The sequence below is a fragment of the Cynocephalus volans genome, chromosome 15, assembly GCF_027409185.1.
Source record: "Cynocephalus volans isolate mCynVol1 chromosome 15, mCynVol1.pri, whole genome shotgun sequence".
Lineage (NCBI taxonomy): Eukaryota > Metazoa > Chordata > Mammalia > Dermoptera > Cynocephalidae > Cynocephalus > Cynocephalus volans.
Window position 1 is genome coordinate 27,595,600 of NC_084474.1, and position 15,696 is coordinate 27,611,295.

At 42.1% G+C, this 15,696-nt stretch overlaps 2 protein-coding genes across 2 annotated transcripts in view; one reads left to right on the forward strand and one right to left on the reverse strand.

The window, feature by feature from the left end:
• LACTB2 (lactamase beta 2) overlaps window positions 1-3,125 on the reverse strand; it is a 30,423-nt gene extending 27,298 nt beyond the window's left edge. The window contains exon 1 of the mRNA XM_063079709.1: window positions 2,947-3,125. Within this exon, the coding sequence (XP_062935779.1) occupies window positions 2,947-3,068 (122 nt within the window). The 5' untranslated portion in view covers window positions 3,069-3,125. The remainder of the gene's footprint in view (window positions 1-2,946) is intronic.
• Window positions 3,126-7,758: 4,633 nt separating this feature from the next.
• XKR9 (XK related 9) overlaps window positions 7,759-15,696 on the forward strand; it is a 36,722-nt gene continuing 28,784 nt past the window's right edge. The window contains 1 exon segment of the mRNA XM_063080054.1: window positions 7,759-8,029. Within this exon segment, the coding sequence (XP_062936124.1) occupies window positions 7,759-8,029 (271 nt within the window).

The window sequence follows — 15,696 nt, forward strand, 5'->3', positions numbered from 1 at the left end:
GAGGGATGGGTGAGCTTAGCTGTGTGTATAAGAGAGGGATGGGTGAGCTTAGCTGGGTGTAGAAGGGAGGGACGGGTGAGGTTAGCTGGGTGTAAAAGGGAGGGATGGGTGAGGTTAGCTGTGTGTAGAAGAGAGGGATGGGTGAGCTTAGCTGTGTGTAGAAGGGAGGGATGGGTGAGGTTAGCTGGGTGTAGAAGGGTGGGATGGGTGAGGTTAGCTGGGTGTAGAAGGGAGGGATGGGTGAGGTTAGCTGGGTGTAGAAGGGAGGGATGGGTGGGAGACAGAAGAAAGCACCCACGAAAGCCCCGAGGCAGAAATGATACAACTCCTCTGAGGCACTGTTAAGCCCAGTATGGCTGGAATGGGAGAGACGGTTGAGATGGGCCTTACGAGGCACGTGGAGGCCACAATATGCAAAGCTTTCCTATTTCCATTTTTAAAATACCACTCTGACTATATGGAGCAGAATGGATTAAAGAGGGACAAATGTAGATGCAGGGAAGCCAGTTAGGGGGCTATTACAGAAGCCTAAGTAAGAGTTGTACTGGCTTGGACTGGGTGATAGCTGTGGACATGAAGAGATCTTCGTAATGGCTTGAGTGTGTGTTAGGAAGCAAAGAAATGTCAGGGAGGGTACTTACGCATTTCTGTTGATCAAATGTGGGGATGGTTCTGTTTACCAATGTATGGAGGACCGGAGGAGGACAGGGAAAAGTCCATGAGTTCAGTTTGGGAGCTCACTAAGTTTCAAGTGGTTGTGAGCCACGCAAGTAAAGATTTAAGAAAGCAGTTGGCTGTCGGAGTCTGAAAATCAAATTTAGATTTTGTCTAAACAGGAGCTATAACTTTGGGAGTTCTGAAAAAACAGACAATAAGCCAAGAAAGTAGACAAGACCAGATAGGAAGAGAATATAGTATGAGAACAGAAGAGAGATTAGGATTGTATTTTGAGGAACTCTAATAACTAAAGATCTGATAGGGGATGGGTGGTTAGCTTATTTGGTTAGAATGCCATGTTATAACACCAAGGTCAAGGATTTAGCCATTTGCCAAAAAAAAAAAAAAAAAAAAAGATATGATAAAGATGACTCCATAAAAGAGAATTAGAAAGTACAGGTAGAGAGGTAAGAGAAAAACTTGAGAATGTTGTATTACCAAATCAAGGAAGTAGTGATCAGTGGTCAAAAGATATCAACGTTCAAGGAAAATGGGAACAGAAAAATGCCACTGGGTTTAGTGATATAGTAGTCACCTGTGATCTTAGAACTGTTTTATTAAGTGGAATAGGTAGATACTAATTTCAGAACATCTAACTTGGACTCAATTAATATTCATTTCTAGCCATCTTTTACTTTACACTCTTTATAGAGTAGCATCATCTGGACATAATTAGTTCAACTATATGGACTCTCTACCTCAACTACATGGACAAATAATTTAAATAGTGTGAGTGATTCCACTGGCCATTCAACTCCATGAGTTTATGTAAGTAAAAATTAAGTAGTTTAAGATGGGAGACTGAATCTCCTCTTCCCTCATTCAGTTTCAGGTCCTTTAAGTTTCTTTAGCACAAGCACTTGCTATGCTGAATGTGATTCTAGTGTTTAAAGATACAATATGTATTTTTCATATGACATGTCGCCTAAACGCAAGCCAACTTCATCTGGTTTTCAAACAGAACCTACCATTTGTTTCAACTGTTGGAAGAAAAGCAAGTTGTGTTGAAATTATTGAGACAGTATACTGATATCCAACAATGTGTTTAAGATGGCACACCGAAGACAGAAAGCCTGTGCACTTACTGGGGTAGGGAGTCCCAGCCAGGACAGACTATACGCTACACATCTAGTATTTTTTCTGCTTAATTTTCTGTCCTCCTAGATTCTGGAGGCAGCCTGAAGCTCTTGTACTTTACTGACCGTCTTGTTTACTGTGGACCTTCGCCTGCCTGACTTGCAGTACTTCCAGTCTCTCCCATTCTGCTGCTTCTAAAATTCTTATTTGCCTGAAAAACGCAAATACAGTAGATACTCAAACGAAGACTCAACGTGCTAAACTTATTAAATTGTTTTTAGTAATCAACTATTTTGTTTTAATTGTAATATCTCGACTACATAGTTAAATTCTACGCTCAGGAGGACATGAATCTTATTTTAACTCTGTATTATCTAGATCATCTAGTATAATAAAGACTGCACAGAAGTTGCTCAATGCCTACTAAAGCATACTGTGCAGTAAACCACCCCTTCCCACTTTGGCATAATTCCACTAAAACAGGATGCAGATGAACAAGAGGAAAAGTATCTTCTTACAAATACAGATATGTTCCTCCGTCTGCAAAACAGCTCAAATGAGGACACACTGACAATTTTAACAAAAACCAAAATTAGTTATGGTCAGCTCTTCTTCCCCGGGCCTAGGGGGCTCTTTCGGGGTGTACACACGCAATTTGGAAGCAAGAAAATCCTGCCCTCTGCTGCTGACTTTAGGAAATAGCCTCAAGAAAATGTCAGCACAATCGCTTTTGTGCAGGGAAGTTACACCAAAGGTCAAGGGAGCAAAGTACGTAAACACTTTCTTGAATCCTTAACTCCAGGAGATCCTAATTTCTCAACAGCTTAATATTAAACACGCTCACCCTGGTATTCAAACATCTAGCAACGTAAACAGGGTTTCCAAAAGGGAAGTTAAACATTCCCCCGCCGCCCGCATTATTTCTCGCTAAATTAGAGAGGTTACCACCGGGGTGGTCGTAGCTCGGCGGAGCTCCGGGCTTGGGCGTCTGCCTGCGGTCCTGGGTAGGGCTGGCCCGCCCGGGGCAGGACACCGCGCTCCACGCTGCCGACGCACAGTCTCTCGGCCCGGGGCGGGCAGTCGTCTTAGCCCCGGCTCCTTGGGCCCCGCGGGCGGGTGTGTACGTGTGGGTGGAGAAGAGGGGACATTTACCTGGGGCCGGTCCCTACCAGGTAGGTGTTGGTGCCCTGTAGGGTCATGGGACCCGGGTTACAGCCCAACACGCGCACGACCCGACCGGACAGCTGTTCAATGTGCTTCAGCGCGGCAGCCATCTCCGCCTCAGCCGCCCTCCGGCGCTGCGCCTGCCACCGGACCGGAGCCGGGTCTAGCAAGCAGGCCGGGGCGGGGCACCGTCCACGTGACGCCGCGCGAGCCGGGAGGGAGGGGTTCGGCGGACTGGCGTGGGCGGGGCCACCGGCCACGGGACACTGCGTGGGCTACGCCGGCGCGGGAGGGAGTTCCCGGGCGTGTGGCGTGAGGTGGCGTGAGGCAAGGCAGGGGTCTGGCCCAGTGACACAGCCTGCGGCCTTCGCGGGAGTTTGTGTGCAGGCAGGCGAGTGCATTGAAGTGGGCGAGGGACATTTTAATCGGGGAAGTCCTGTGACGGAGCAAGGGGCGGGCAGGGCTGGGGTTAGTTACTGAGTACTACGTCCCAGGGAGGTTTGCCTGCCAGGTTTTTTGGCAATGGCAATGTGTGTGTGTGACGAGTAGCCTGTTTATCTTTTATGATAAATAGCGGTAACTAATGTTTACTTAGCGCTTAGGGCTGTCCTGAGTGCTTTTTAACAAACATTCAATCCTCAAAACCACAGTAAGAGATAGGCAGTATGTTTGTCTCCATTTTACAAATGAAAACTGGAGACTGGCAGATGTGACCAGGTGGGGAGCCTTGGGACATCCCACCTCGCACCAGCGCTTGACGTATCTGGGGAGATTCAAGGAGCTTGACTCTCCCTCCCTGTGCTACCTGCTTGCCCAGGGGAACGAGGTTGGTTTTGTGGAGGAGTTTCGTGCCCAGCATGGAAGGGACCTGTTCACACTGTAACGCGTCCTTTACTGTCGGCCAATTAATAACTACCGCAGTGTTTACCAGTCCGCATTTAAAAAGTTGAAATATAAGTTGTCTAAAAGAAAATGCGCAGATCCTGTGATCATTTCCATCGAATTATGACTACTGTATGTAACTACTACCCCAACAGTGATGTAGAACATATCTACTATCCTGGCCCACTGTTTTTTAAAAGATAAATGACACATCGGATGCTTGGTTCTAAAATTCAGGATAGGCATTTTTAGCATTCTTTTTTTTGGGCAGATATTTCTGAAGAAAAGACTATCTGCTGTTAACTTATGTTTATTTTACAAATCAGCAGTTTCATATTACAGATTGGTTGAACAACACTTGTGGTTATGTGTGAGAATTTTCTTTGCTTTGTGCCTCAAAGATGTGCTCTTAATGGGAAAGTATTTAAAAAACCGTTGCTGAAATAATCATATAAATTATCCTCTTTGTAGTGGGAAGTTAAGCAATATACCCTATGAAAAATGCTTGGGGGCTGGCCGGTTAGCTCAGTTGATTATTGTGTGGTGCTGATAACACCAAGGTCTATGGTTTGATCCCTCTACCAGCCGACCTCCAACAAAACAAAACAAAACACAAAAAAGCTCTAAGTAACCATCAATATTTCTTACATCAGGCATTTCAACCTACCAATATTTATTATTAGTAGCCATCAATTAATGGCTTTTCAGGCAGGAAGCTACCCCCATCTTCCTTTTTTAAGAACCCTGCTGGGAAGTCAGTGAACCTTGGAGAAGAGGATGGAGCAGTAACTTCTTCCAGAGAGACTCTGAGAACCTCCCTTTCTCTTATCCTTTAGCCAATCAATCAATCAATCAATCAATCAATAAAAAAAAAAAATTTCCCTGTGCTTTCCATCTCGATTTCATTTAACCAAGCTCTTCATTTGACAGATGAAGAAAAGGCCCAACAAATGCTTTAAAAATTAAGTGACTTGCGTAGGGTCGTATAGGGAGACACTAGCGGAAGAGCACAGAGAGTAGATAGTGAACATGGTTTAGACAAGTTGAGATTCTGGTGATTGTGGGATATCGAGGTAAGGAAATATATAGATAGTTGGATATATGGGTTGATCTCAGAAGAGAGATCTAGATTACAGATACAAAATTGAGTCTTTCTGGATATGTTTAGCAATGTGACTTGAAATTTAACTTCCTCTCCAAGCAATAAGACCAAAAATTTCTACGTTCTGTTCAGTTACAGTAATCTATTATCTACTTACAACATGCAAAGTATTGTAGATGTACTGGGGCGGTGGGGGGGGGGTGTTAAAAATGAATAAGATAATCTTTGTTTTTTAGAGGGTCATAACCATGAAGGAGGCATACACAACCTTATTTTAAAGCATATCGTAGAAGAGAAGTCCAGTTAAAGTGATGGGATTGCAAGAAGGAAGAGGAAAATTATATTTATTGGGAAGACCTGGGAAAGCTCAAAGGTAGTGGGTTTTGAGTTAATTCTTAAAGGATTAATAGAACTTCATCAGATAGATGGCGGTTATTCTAGACAGTAAATAACCTTGAACAAAGGCTTGGAAATAGAAGAAATATAGTATTTATTTTGGTAATAGACACCAACAATTATATATTCTTGGGGCATAGAGTTTGAGAAGGTATACAGGTTGAAAAGTAGGTCAGGCTAAGTTAATGATGCTTTGTAAATTCTTTATCAGAGTATTTCAAATTTAAGAATGTCTCCTTTTCAAACATGGGCTGCTATCCACTTGGATATGCTGTGAGGCAAATTGTATTTTCTTAAGACTTAGTTGACAAATACAATGGAAAGCTTGGAAGCTAGTCAACTATAAAAGGAGTCATGTTATTTCTTCCCTTGAATGAGATAGTCATAAAGGGGTATACTTCATTCACAGTGATATAGACTCTTATCACTAGATTAGAAAATGCCACGTGTGACTAACAGGTGATTTTAGTTTCATTTTAGTATCTGAACCCTGGACCTTGGTGTTGTCAGCACCGTGATCTAACTAACTGAGCCAACCAGGCGGCCCTGACTTGTGTTTGCTAATCTTAAATCTTTAAAGGGCACCCATTTTTTTTTTCCAGTTAGTAATATAAAAAAGACTGCATTGACATGATTAAGTCCCCAGGACCTTCAGTTCTTTAGGGATGGACTAAATGGCTGGTAGTGTCACTTATAAAAGTGTCTTGAACTTGATGGAGTTTGTTTTGAGAAATAAATTTTATAGTTTTTATTTTTATCTTTTAATTCCATTTTCCACAACCTTTTTGAAGTCCCCTTGTATGTATTGTGTATATTATCTTTCTTAACCTTCACAACAACCCTATGAGGAAATACCATTATTATCTCCATATTTCAGGTGAAGAAAATAGAACACAAGGAAGAAAAGAAGATATTTAAGGACACATGACTTCAGATAGTAGGTAGCTGCGTTAGCACTGAAATCCAGCTCTTGAAATGACTGCAGTGGGCCAGATGGCTACTATGGTAAACTGGAGAGAGCATGCTCCCTCTACAGGGGCAGCTACTGCTCATGAAGGACAAGTGTAGCAAATCTTTCAGTTTTTTGATAGCAGCCAGAAATATGGATTTTTTGTGAAATGTTGGCAGTTAGTTAGAAAAACAAACAAAAACACTGTTGAGTCAGGCAGATTTTGTCTGCAGATTGCATTCAATCCATGTGTATAAAATAGTGATCATAATAGTATCTACATCATAAGTTCGATGTTTTTATTAAGTTGGGGTATTTCATATACAACATTTAGCTTGGTGCTTGGCACAAAGTGATAAGTAAATGTTAGCTTTCATTAGTAGCATAAACATTTTCTCTAGTCATTGAAATTCTTCATAAGTATCATTTACTGTTGCTTTTATTTTAAGAAATTATATAAATAGTACACGAGTACAGATCTGTTGTAAAAAACTCAAACAATATAGAAGTATAGAGAGTAAACAACTGAAGTGTATTTGCTTTCTACTCCTAACCCCCTTTCTCTTTCCATATACGGTTAAAAACTGTAAGTGCTGTATTTATTTTTCTGGCACTTTTTTCACATCTTGGAGATCATCTGAAGTCAATTCATACAAAAAGCTACTGCATTCTTGTTAGGGGTTGTATGATGAATCTTTTAGTTGGATGTACCATAATTTATTGAACTAAGCCACTCAATTGTCATTAGGTAGTTTTCAATTTTTTGCTGTTATAAAAAAGGCTCTGCAAAGAGTACATATCTTGGTGCACATATGTGATTATTTCCCTAGGATAGAATCCTAAATGTAATTGCTGGATCAAAAGTGTATTAAGAATTTTCACAGATACTGCACCTTTGTTAAATATATATTAGTAGCTTTCTATGAATCTACCTTTGTTTACTTTACCACTTCCTTATGTTGATATATTTAGGTTGTTTCCAACATTTTTGATATTATAAATGGTTCTGTGATAAATATCTTTGTGAGTAGATTTATTTTAAAAAGATAGTCTGAGAGGAAGTAAATTTCTGAGACTTTACTTTTACAAAGCTATTATTAGAACTCTCTTTAGTGGTAATATATTATTTTTAGAAAAAATAGAGCTTTGATAAAATCATGGCCCAGTGTTTTTGAACTTAATATGCCAATTAAAAAAAACCATATATTTTGTTCTAGGTGTTGTCATTTGTAATGAAGATCATTGTGAAACAGAAGGAAGCCTTGTAACCTTGGACTTGAATTAGAGATTTAGAAAAGAAAGTTAAAATCAATCACTTTGATTTTAGTATTCCAATTTCATATTTGTTCTTAAGGAATAGAAATTACAATTCAGTGCTATACCAAAGGATGCCGTGATATTTGTTTGGACATTTTTTCTTCTCTTTGTATGAGAGAAGAAAGTAGATAACCAAGAGCTAAAGTGATTGATAATGAAGTATACTAAACATAATTTTATGATGTCAGTTCTTGGCATTATAATCCTTATAAGTGATTTAATTGTGGACATATGGGCATCTGTAAGATTTTTTGATGAAGGACAATATGTTTTTGGTGTTTTAACATTGAGCATAATGCTCCTTGGCACACTTGTGGTCCATTGTTTTAGTTATTCTTGGTTGAAGGCTGATTTAAAGAAAGCAGGCCAAGAAAATCAGCATTATTTTCTTCTACTTCATTGCTTGCAAGGAGAAGTTTTTATAAGTTTTTTTTTTTCATCTGAACTACCTTTTTGTATCTGGATAGCAAAATGTACAAAGGTCTCCTATTTGCATGAAGCACAAATGTTAACTTAATCCTCACTGTCATTGCTTATGTGAGTCATTGCTGTACTGTCGGAATTTTCCAGGTTCATTAATAGACTATTTTTATTTACCTAATTAGGTTACTTGTTCTGATATGTACTCAATTTTTATGGAACTTATTTCTGTGTTTTGTGAAATATTTGTCTTCTGTGTGTGTTCTGAGCTTGATTGTGCAAATATGCCTTATTATTGCAACTTTGAGAGAGCACTTAATTTTTTAAAGTTACTTAAACCATTCATTGATTTAACTAAATGAAATTTTTACTACAATAATGCAGTAGTCATGTGTAGAGTCATAGACAGAATTAAAAACAGCTTTAATGTTATAACACCATGGTTGGGGGTTTGGATCCCCATACTGGCCAGCCATCAAAATACATACATGCATGCGTAAAAACAGCCTTAAAAATTGTGTTGTTTAAAACTTTATCTTATAAAGAAACTAGAATCTAAATAGGTCCTGAGAGTTCTATGGTTGTTTTTATACTTAATTTTATGTGACGTTTCCGTTATTACCTTAAGGGATTTCATTCTGTTAAAACAATATATATCTTAACGGTAAAGAGAAATTGAAAGATAGTTACTCAAAGAGGATAATATCTTGGTTTCTTGCAGTTAGATTTTGAATTTAAGCCATTTTAATAGCTTACACAGAAGCTAATTTCTGATTCTGTCTTGTTAAAAAGCCACAAATTTATGGCCATTAGTTGAAAGTATTTAAAAAAATTCAGGCTTTTCTTATATTAATTAATAATAATGGTAATGCCATTACATTTGTGTGGAGATTTATAGTTTTCAAAGTATTTTCACAATACTTTGTCTTTTTAAAGCTAGAGTTAGTAGGGTTTTAATATATTAGATAAAAAAAATGTGCAGTTCTGTTTTAGGAAAGCTGGAAAGAAAGTACTTCAGTAGTTGGTATCGGAAGTCGGTTTTGCAACTGTACATTCTTAACAACATGAAAATGTTTAAAGGAATGGGGTAAAAGTGCTGATAAGTAAATACATGTGTTAAGATTTAATGAGTATTCTGTATGAGCAATAATAAGAATTATGTAGCTGTGATATTTGAAGAAGGATAAAGTTATTCTTGCAGAGAGTTTAGAAATATGGTACATTCTCTGTTATTTGCTATTCCATTTGTTGCTTTGCCTCCCACGGATTTGTCACCCCTTTCCCCTGTGTGACAGAGCTGCAAAAATTACTCAAAGCCCATCTCTTCCAAGCAGTGAGAAGCCCTGAAAAGGGGTTAATCTCCCAGAACCCTCAAGAGAGAGGCATTCTTTCCATCTGGGAAATTAACCATGAATTGGGGTTCTCTTCCCGCATTTATTCTCCAGACCAGGAAGGTACAGGAAGAGAACATAGGTGGGTTTTTTTCTAAGTACAGTTTAACAAGTTTAACAATAGAAGCTGATAACATTCAGTAAGACAAGCAAGGTGATCTTCTATAATGCAATTTTCAACAAAACCTTGATTTGAGCAAACATTCTCTTCTTACAGTAATTTCCCAGTATCTTTACATATCAATCAGTAACCTGTTTGTCTTTGAGCCAGCAATCTTGCTGTGTTACAATTCTTTATCTTGCAACAGAGACTATAGCCTGGGGAAAATTTCCTGTCAATATTTGAAACTGCAAGGCTTTGGAAAACCAGGCCCTGTGAAGTACATTTGCTTTATGCATACTCCACATCTATTAATGGAAGATTTTCACATCTACAGAACTATTTTCATTGGTGTTTCAAATTATGTGTTTAAGATACTGCAAGACATTGCACTATAAATTACAGATTGTATTATAAAAGAAAGACAAAATTGCCTTGATTTTTTGTGTCTCTTGATGTACCTAGTAATTTTTGATTGAATATCAACATTTATGTAAGAAATCATAGGGGCTCTGGATAATACTGTTTCCCTTTTCCTCTGCTAAGCATTTAGCACATGGGTTAATTGATAGGTTCTGAACATAACCAGCACCATTATAGGAAAAGCCAACCACAAAATGGTTGCCAGCCTCTCCCTTTGTAAGAAACCTCATGATTTCTGAGAAACAGAAACCCTTTTGCTTCTGCATGGGTGCAATGCCCCTCCCTCGCAATGCCCCTCCTTGATTGCTTCAGCCAGCCGTTGGTGCCCTACAGCCCATATAAGCTCTCCCACCCCAAAGACAGTTGTTACTCTCCACTTTGAGGGCAGCCCTGGCTGCTGCTCTCCATTTTGAGTGCAGCCGGCAGATTCTTTTCCCTTAAGAAAGCTTGATCGGTACCTGGTGTTTCAGCTCACTTTCTTTCATTTTGGTGCCCAAACCCGGGAAGTGTCCTGGCTAGGACCTTTGGATGATCCCCTCTCTTGAGTTGATTGGCCCCTGGCTGCCCTTCCCGGACCTGCTGAACCGGGTACCTCCAGGACTCTCTCCTCTTGCCACTTCAAGACCAACACATTCAACATCGGCCTCAATTCAGGGTGAGTCAGTGGGTCTGTCCTACTTCTATGGGTTCCCCAGACTACTTTCTATGACTACTGTCTACTTCATGAAGACCAGGAGCCTGGCCAAGGGAACTCCTCTCTTGCCCTGGCTATTGGAGGATGCTCCTCTAGCTGGTGGCTCTTCTCGCTACTGCAGTTGCAAAAGAAGGTGTACAACAATGAGGACACTCCTTGTTGGCACTCTTCTTCTACTAGGACTGCCCATTTCCTTTCTCACCCTTCACATGGGATCCTCACAATTCAAGCAGAATTTTGAATAGAGCATGCCTCTGGGCTGTCTCCTGGCCAATTTCCTCTAAGCTACAGGCTTTGGCCTAGACTAAGGACTTTGGTCCTCTCCTGCAAAATACTTGTGTTTTATTTCTATTTCATTAATAACTTCTACAACCTCTTGGCCTCCAGGGAGATATTAAACCCAAACACCTCATTTTCTACTGCAATCAACTTTGGCCTAAGTACAAACTAGACAATGGATCCCAGTGGTCAGAAGATGGCACTTTTGATTTGGATACTCTCAGAGACCTAGACAACTTTTGTCACCGGGGTGGCAAACCTGGAGAGATTCCTTATGTTCAAGCCTTGTTCTATCTCCAATCGCATCCTTCTCTCTGTCAAAACTGTCCTACGTCTCAAATTCTCCTAGCTCATGCCCAACCTCTCCTTCTAGACTTGGATCAATCTTTTGATCCCTCAGACCACTCTGCTCCCCGACCACCTCCTTACACACCAGATTCTTCACCAGCACCTTCACCTCTTCCATCTCCTCCCCATAACCAGTCTCTCGACACTTGTCCTCAGCCACCCAGCCCCTCTCCTTCTTCCCCTTCATCAGATGACAACCCCACCTCAGTTCTGGCTCCTTTATACCCCCTCCGTTAGGTGGCTGGGATGGAGGGAATTGTCTGAGTCCATATCCCCTTTTCTCTTTCCGATCTCTCCCAAATCGAAAAACAACTGGGATCTTTCCAGTCCGACTTGGACACATATCTTAAGGAATTCATATATCTCACCCAGTCTTGTGATCTCACCTAGCATGATATTTTCATAATACTACCACTTTGTCCCCTGAAGACAGGGAGCAGGTCTGGGTAACTGCCCAGCAGGAGGCAGACAAGGTATGTGCTCAAAATAATAGGTGGCCTGTGGGAGCTGTTGCTGTCCCTCACATGGATCCAAATTGGGACTACTAGGCTGGCCATGGGGACCGGGATCTCCGGGATAGCATGATCACGCACTTGATTTATGGCTTCCAAAAGGCTACTCACAAGTTGGCCAATTATGACAAGCTTAGAGAAATCACACAGATCCACCAAAAATCCGAGCAAGATTCTAACCCACGTCTCTGAAGCCTTACATAGATACACATGTATAGACCCAAACTCCCCTGCAGACATGGCTCTCTTATACTCTCATTTCATTACCCAGTCAGCCTCTAACATTTGAAAAAAACTATAAAAACTTGAGGATGGTCCAAATGCAACCCAGCAAGACCTCCTCAATGCTGCTTTCCAGGTCTTTAGCAATGGAGAGGAGGAGGAGAAAAAAGATTGTTACAAAAGAGATCAGGCCAAATACCAGCTCCTGGCTAATGCTGTCTGGGTTCACATACCCCAAAGCTGGCTGCCTCTAGGGGCAAGCTGCTGGGAAACTGCTTCAAATGTGGCCAACTGGGCTATGGGGCACAGGCCTGTCCTAACCTCAGGCCCTCTCCTGGGCCTATCCTCACTGCAAACAGCCTAATCATTGGGGGGGTTGACTGTTTCACTTTGCCAGAGAGGGAGTGGTCCAGTCCCCAACCCACAGCCTTTGGCTTCACAGCCATCCTTACCAGAACTTCTTGGATTCACCCCAGAGGAGGATTGACAATGCCCAGGGCCCAAGGCCCCTGGAGATCACAACATGAGCCCAGGATAACTCTCGTAGCAGGTAAGCTGATCTCTTTTGTCATCAATACAGGGGCCACTTACTCTCCCTTTCCTGAATATGCAGGACCAACAGCCCCATCCTCTATCACAATAGTAGGGGTCACGGGATCAGAATATCATCCATGGATCACTCAACCCCTTTCCTGCACCCTACATCACACCTAATTCACACACAAATTTTTAATAATGCCTCAATGCCCAGCCCCCTTACTGGGATGGGACATCCTTTCCAAATTCAAGTCTACTCTTACCCTAAACACTTTAACTCCAACTACAATACTCCTGCTACAGGCTGCCCCATACCTGGCCCCTGAGGCTTCCACATTCCCCTACCCCTTGGTCAAGGTTAATCCCATAGTATGGGACACTTCTCCCTCCATTGCTACGTACCATTCCCTTATCCTTGTTAAGTTGCAGAACCCCTCTTTGTTCCCTAATGTCCCACAAAGCCCGTTCATTCTCCCTATCAGCGATTAACAACTGCTCTTCTCACAGCCCCAGCTCTTTCTCTCCCAAATTTATCTCATCCTTTTGTTTTATACATCACCGAGACCCCAGGACTGGCAGTCGGGGTCCTGGGACAAGAGGCAGGAGATATTTTCTCCTCGGTTGCATACCTCTCTAAAAAATTAGACACCACAGCCTGGGGATGAGCCCCTTGTTTATGGGCCTTGGTGACAGCCACCATTTTAGCACAAGAAAGCTCTAAATTAACTTTTGGACAACAAACAGTTATTTGTTCCCCCCCACCATTTTCAAGACCTTCTCAGCCATGAGGCCATGTTGACTCTCCCCTTCCTGCCTACAACTTATCCACCTTACCTTCATTGAAAATTCCCAGTTCTCCTTTAAACTTTGCCTTCCGTTAAATCCAGCCACTCTCATCCAGCCACTCACAACCCTTAGAACATGATTTCATGGAGGCTTTAGACCTCTTTCTGAATCCCTTTCCACACATCTCCCCACATCCCATTACACGGCCCCAACATACATCATTCATAGATGGGAGCACTATCTCCACGCCCACCCCTTGGGTGGGTTATGCCATAGTAAATCTAAAACAAACTATTGAGGTTTCCCCCTCCCCACTAGCACCACTTCCCAACAGGCAGAACTCATTGCCCTCACCTGTGCTGTCACTCTGGCAGGTAACAAATGAGTCAATATGTACACTGACTGTAAGTGTGCTCACCACATCCTGCACTCCTGTGTGGCCATATGGAAGGAGAGAGGATACATGGCCACTCAAGGAAGGCCCCTAAAATAAAGACATCTTATCAAGATACTTCTTGAGGCTGCACAACTCCCAAAGGAGGTTGGGGTTATACACCGCAGAGGACACCAAACCCCCAACAACCCAATAGCTCAGGGGAACAAACTGGCAGATCTGCAAAACAGGCTGCTCAACCACCAGGGCCCCCACTCTTCCTCTCTTGCTCAGGTCCTTCTTATGGCCCCTATACCCTTACCCCAATACACACCCCAAGAAATACAACACCTCCAACAGTTGGGAGTACAAAACAAACAACTGGTATACTCTCTCTGGTCACCTTGTCCTCCCTACCACACAAGCTAAACAAATCCTTTTAGACTTCCATAATTCAGTCCATGTAGGCTATGAACCCCTACTATGCCTTCTTCAGCCCTTATACTACTCCCCCCACATGGCCAAGTTACTTAAAAAAATCACTGAAAATTGGCCCTCGTGTACTTGTTGCTCTAATCAAGGTGGCCTCCAAGTTCAATCCTTTCCTACCCACCAGGCCAGAGGATACACTCTTGGCCAGAATTGGCAAATTGAATTTACTCACATGCCTCCCCACAAGAAGACATGCTATCTTCTGACCTTAGTGGATACCTTCTCAGGTTGGGTTGAGGCTTTCCCCTCCATTTCAGGGGACGCAGCAATGGTAACATGCGCTTTCACCTCTGAAATTATCCCTCATTTTGGCCTACCTACCAGTCTCCAGTCTGACAATGGCCCAATAATGGCCCAAATCACACAACTCACAACACAGGCATTACACATCAAATGGAACCTATACATACCTTATTAGCCTCAATCATCAGGTAAAGTAGAAAAGGCCAATCACCTCATAAAAACACACCTTACTAAATTGTCCATGGAACTTCACCTCCCTTGGGCCCAACTTCTCCCTCTAGCACTCACTTGCCTGCGAGTTGCTCCCCGCAAGCCCACAGGCCTCAGCCCCTTTGAGCTTATGTATGGCAGATCCTTCACTCTCACTCCTCTCCCTTCCAATTCATTACCTCTAGGCCAGTACCTCCCTATTCTTTCTCTCATCAGAAACCTTCTTTGGGAACAGGCCAACCTTTTATTACCTCATTCCTTCCCTACCACTACTTCAGATTATAAACTAAGCCTGGGAGTTCAAGTATATATTAAAACCTGAACCCCAAAGCCCTGCTCACCATGTTGGAAAGGGCCTTATACAGTAATACTCACCACCCCCATGACAGTAAAGATACTAGGAAAAGCCCCTTGATATCATTTATCCTTAGTAAAATTAGCACCCGAAATACCTATTAACACTGAGCCAGAGGGGTCCCTCTTGCTCAACCTCCAACCTAACATCACCTTACACTTCATCCGTTCTAGGACCTACAAAAATAAAAATCTCCAGGACCTCCTCTCTTCCCCCAATCCCAGAAGAAGGATGATCTTTCTCCCTGTTGATTATCCTTTCACTCTTGCAGGCTCACTGCGTGTCATTCATACAAGAACTGCTCCATATTGATCTCGTCCCACCACCTCCAGTGTTGACGACATCCTTGAGTGGGAATGTATGCAAGCCTTCACCAACCAAAAGGTCACCGAACTCTTCATGGGAGGAGGATATCAGCCCCTCAGAATCATTGACCCTTCCCCAGAAGAACACAGCCTCCCAACACAAAACCAACACCCTGCCACATAATTTTTCCTTCTTTTTCTTTTCAAAGATCTCTGTCCAGTTTCAGCAGGAAGTAGCTTCAGAAGAAGGAGAACTCCACCCCTTCTCCCCTCCCTATATTTAAAAGGCGGGAGTGATAGGTTCTGAACATAACCAGTGCCATTTTAGGAAAAGCCAACCACAAAATGGTCACCAGCCCCTCTCTTTGTAAGAAACCTCATGATTTCTGAGAAACAAAAATC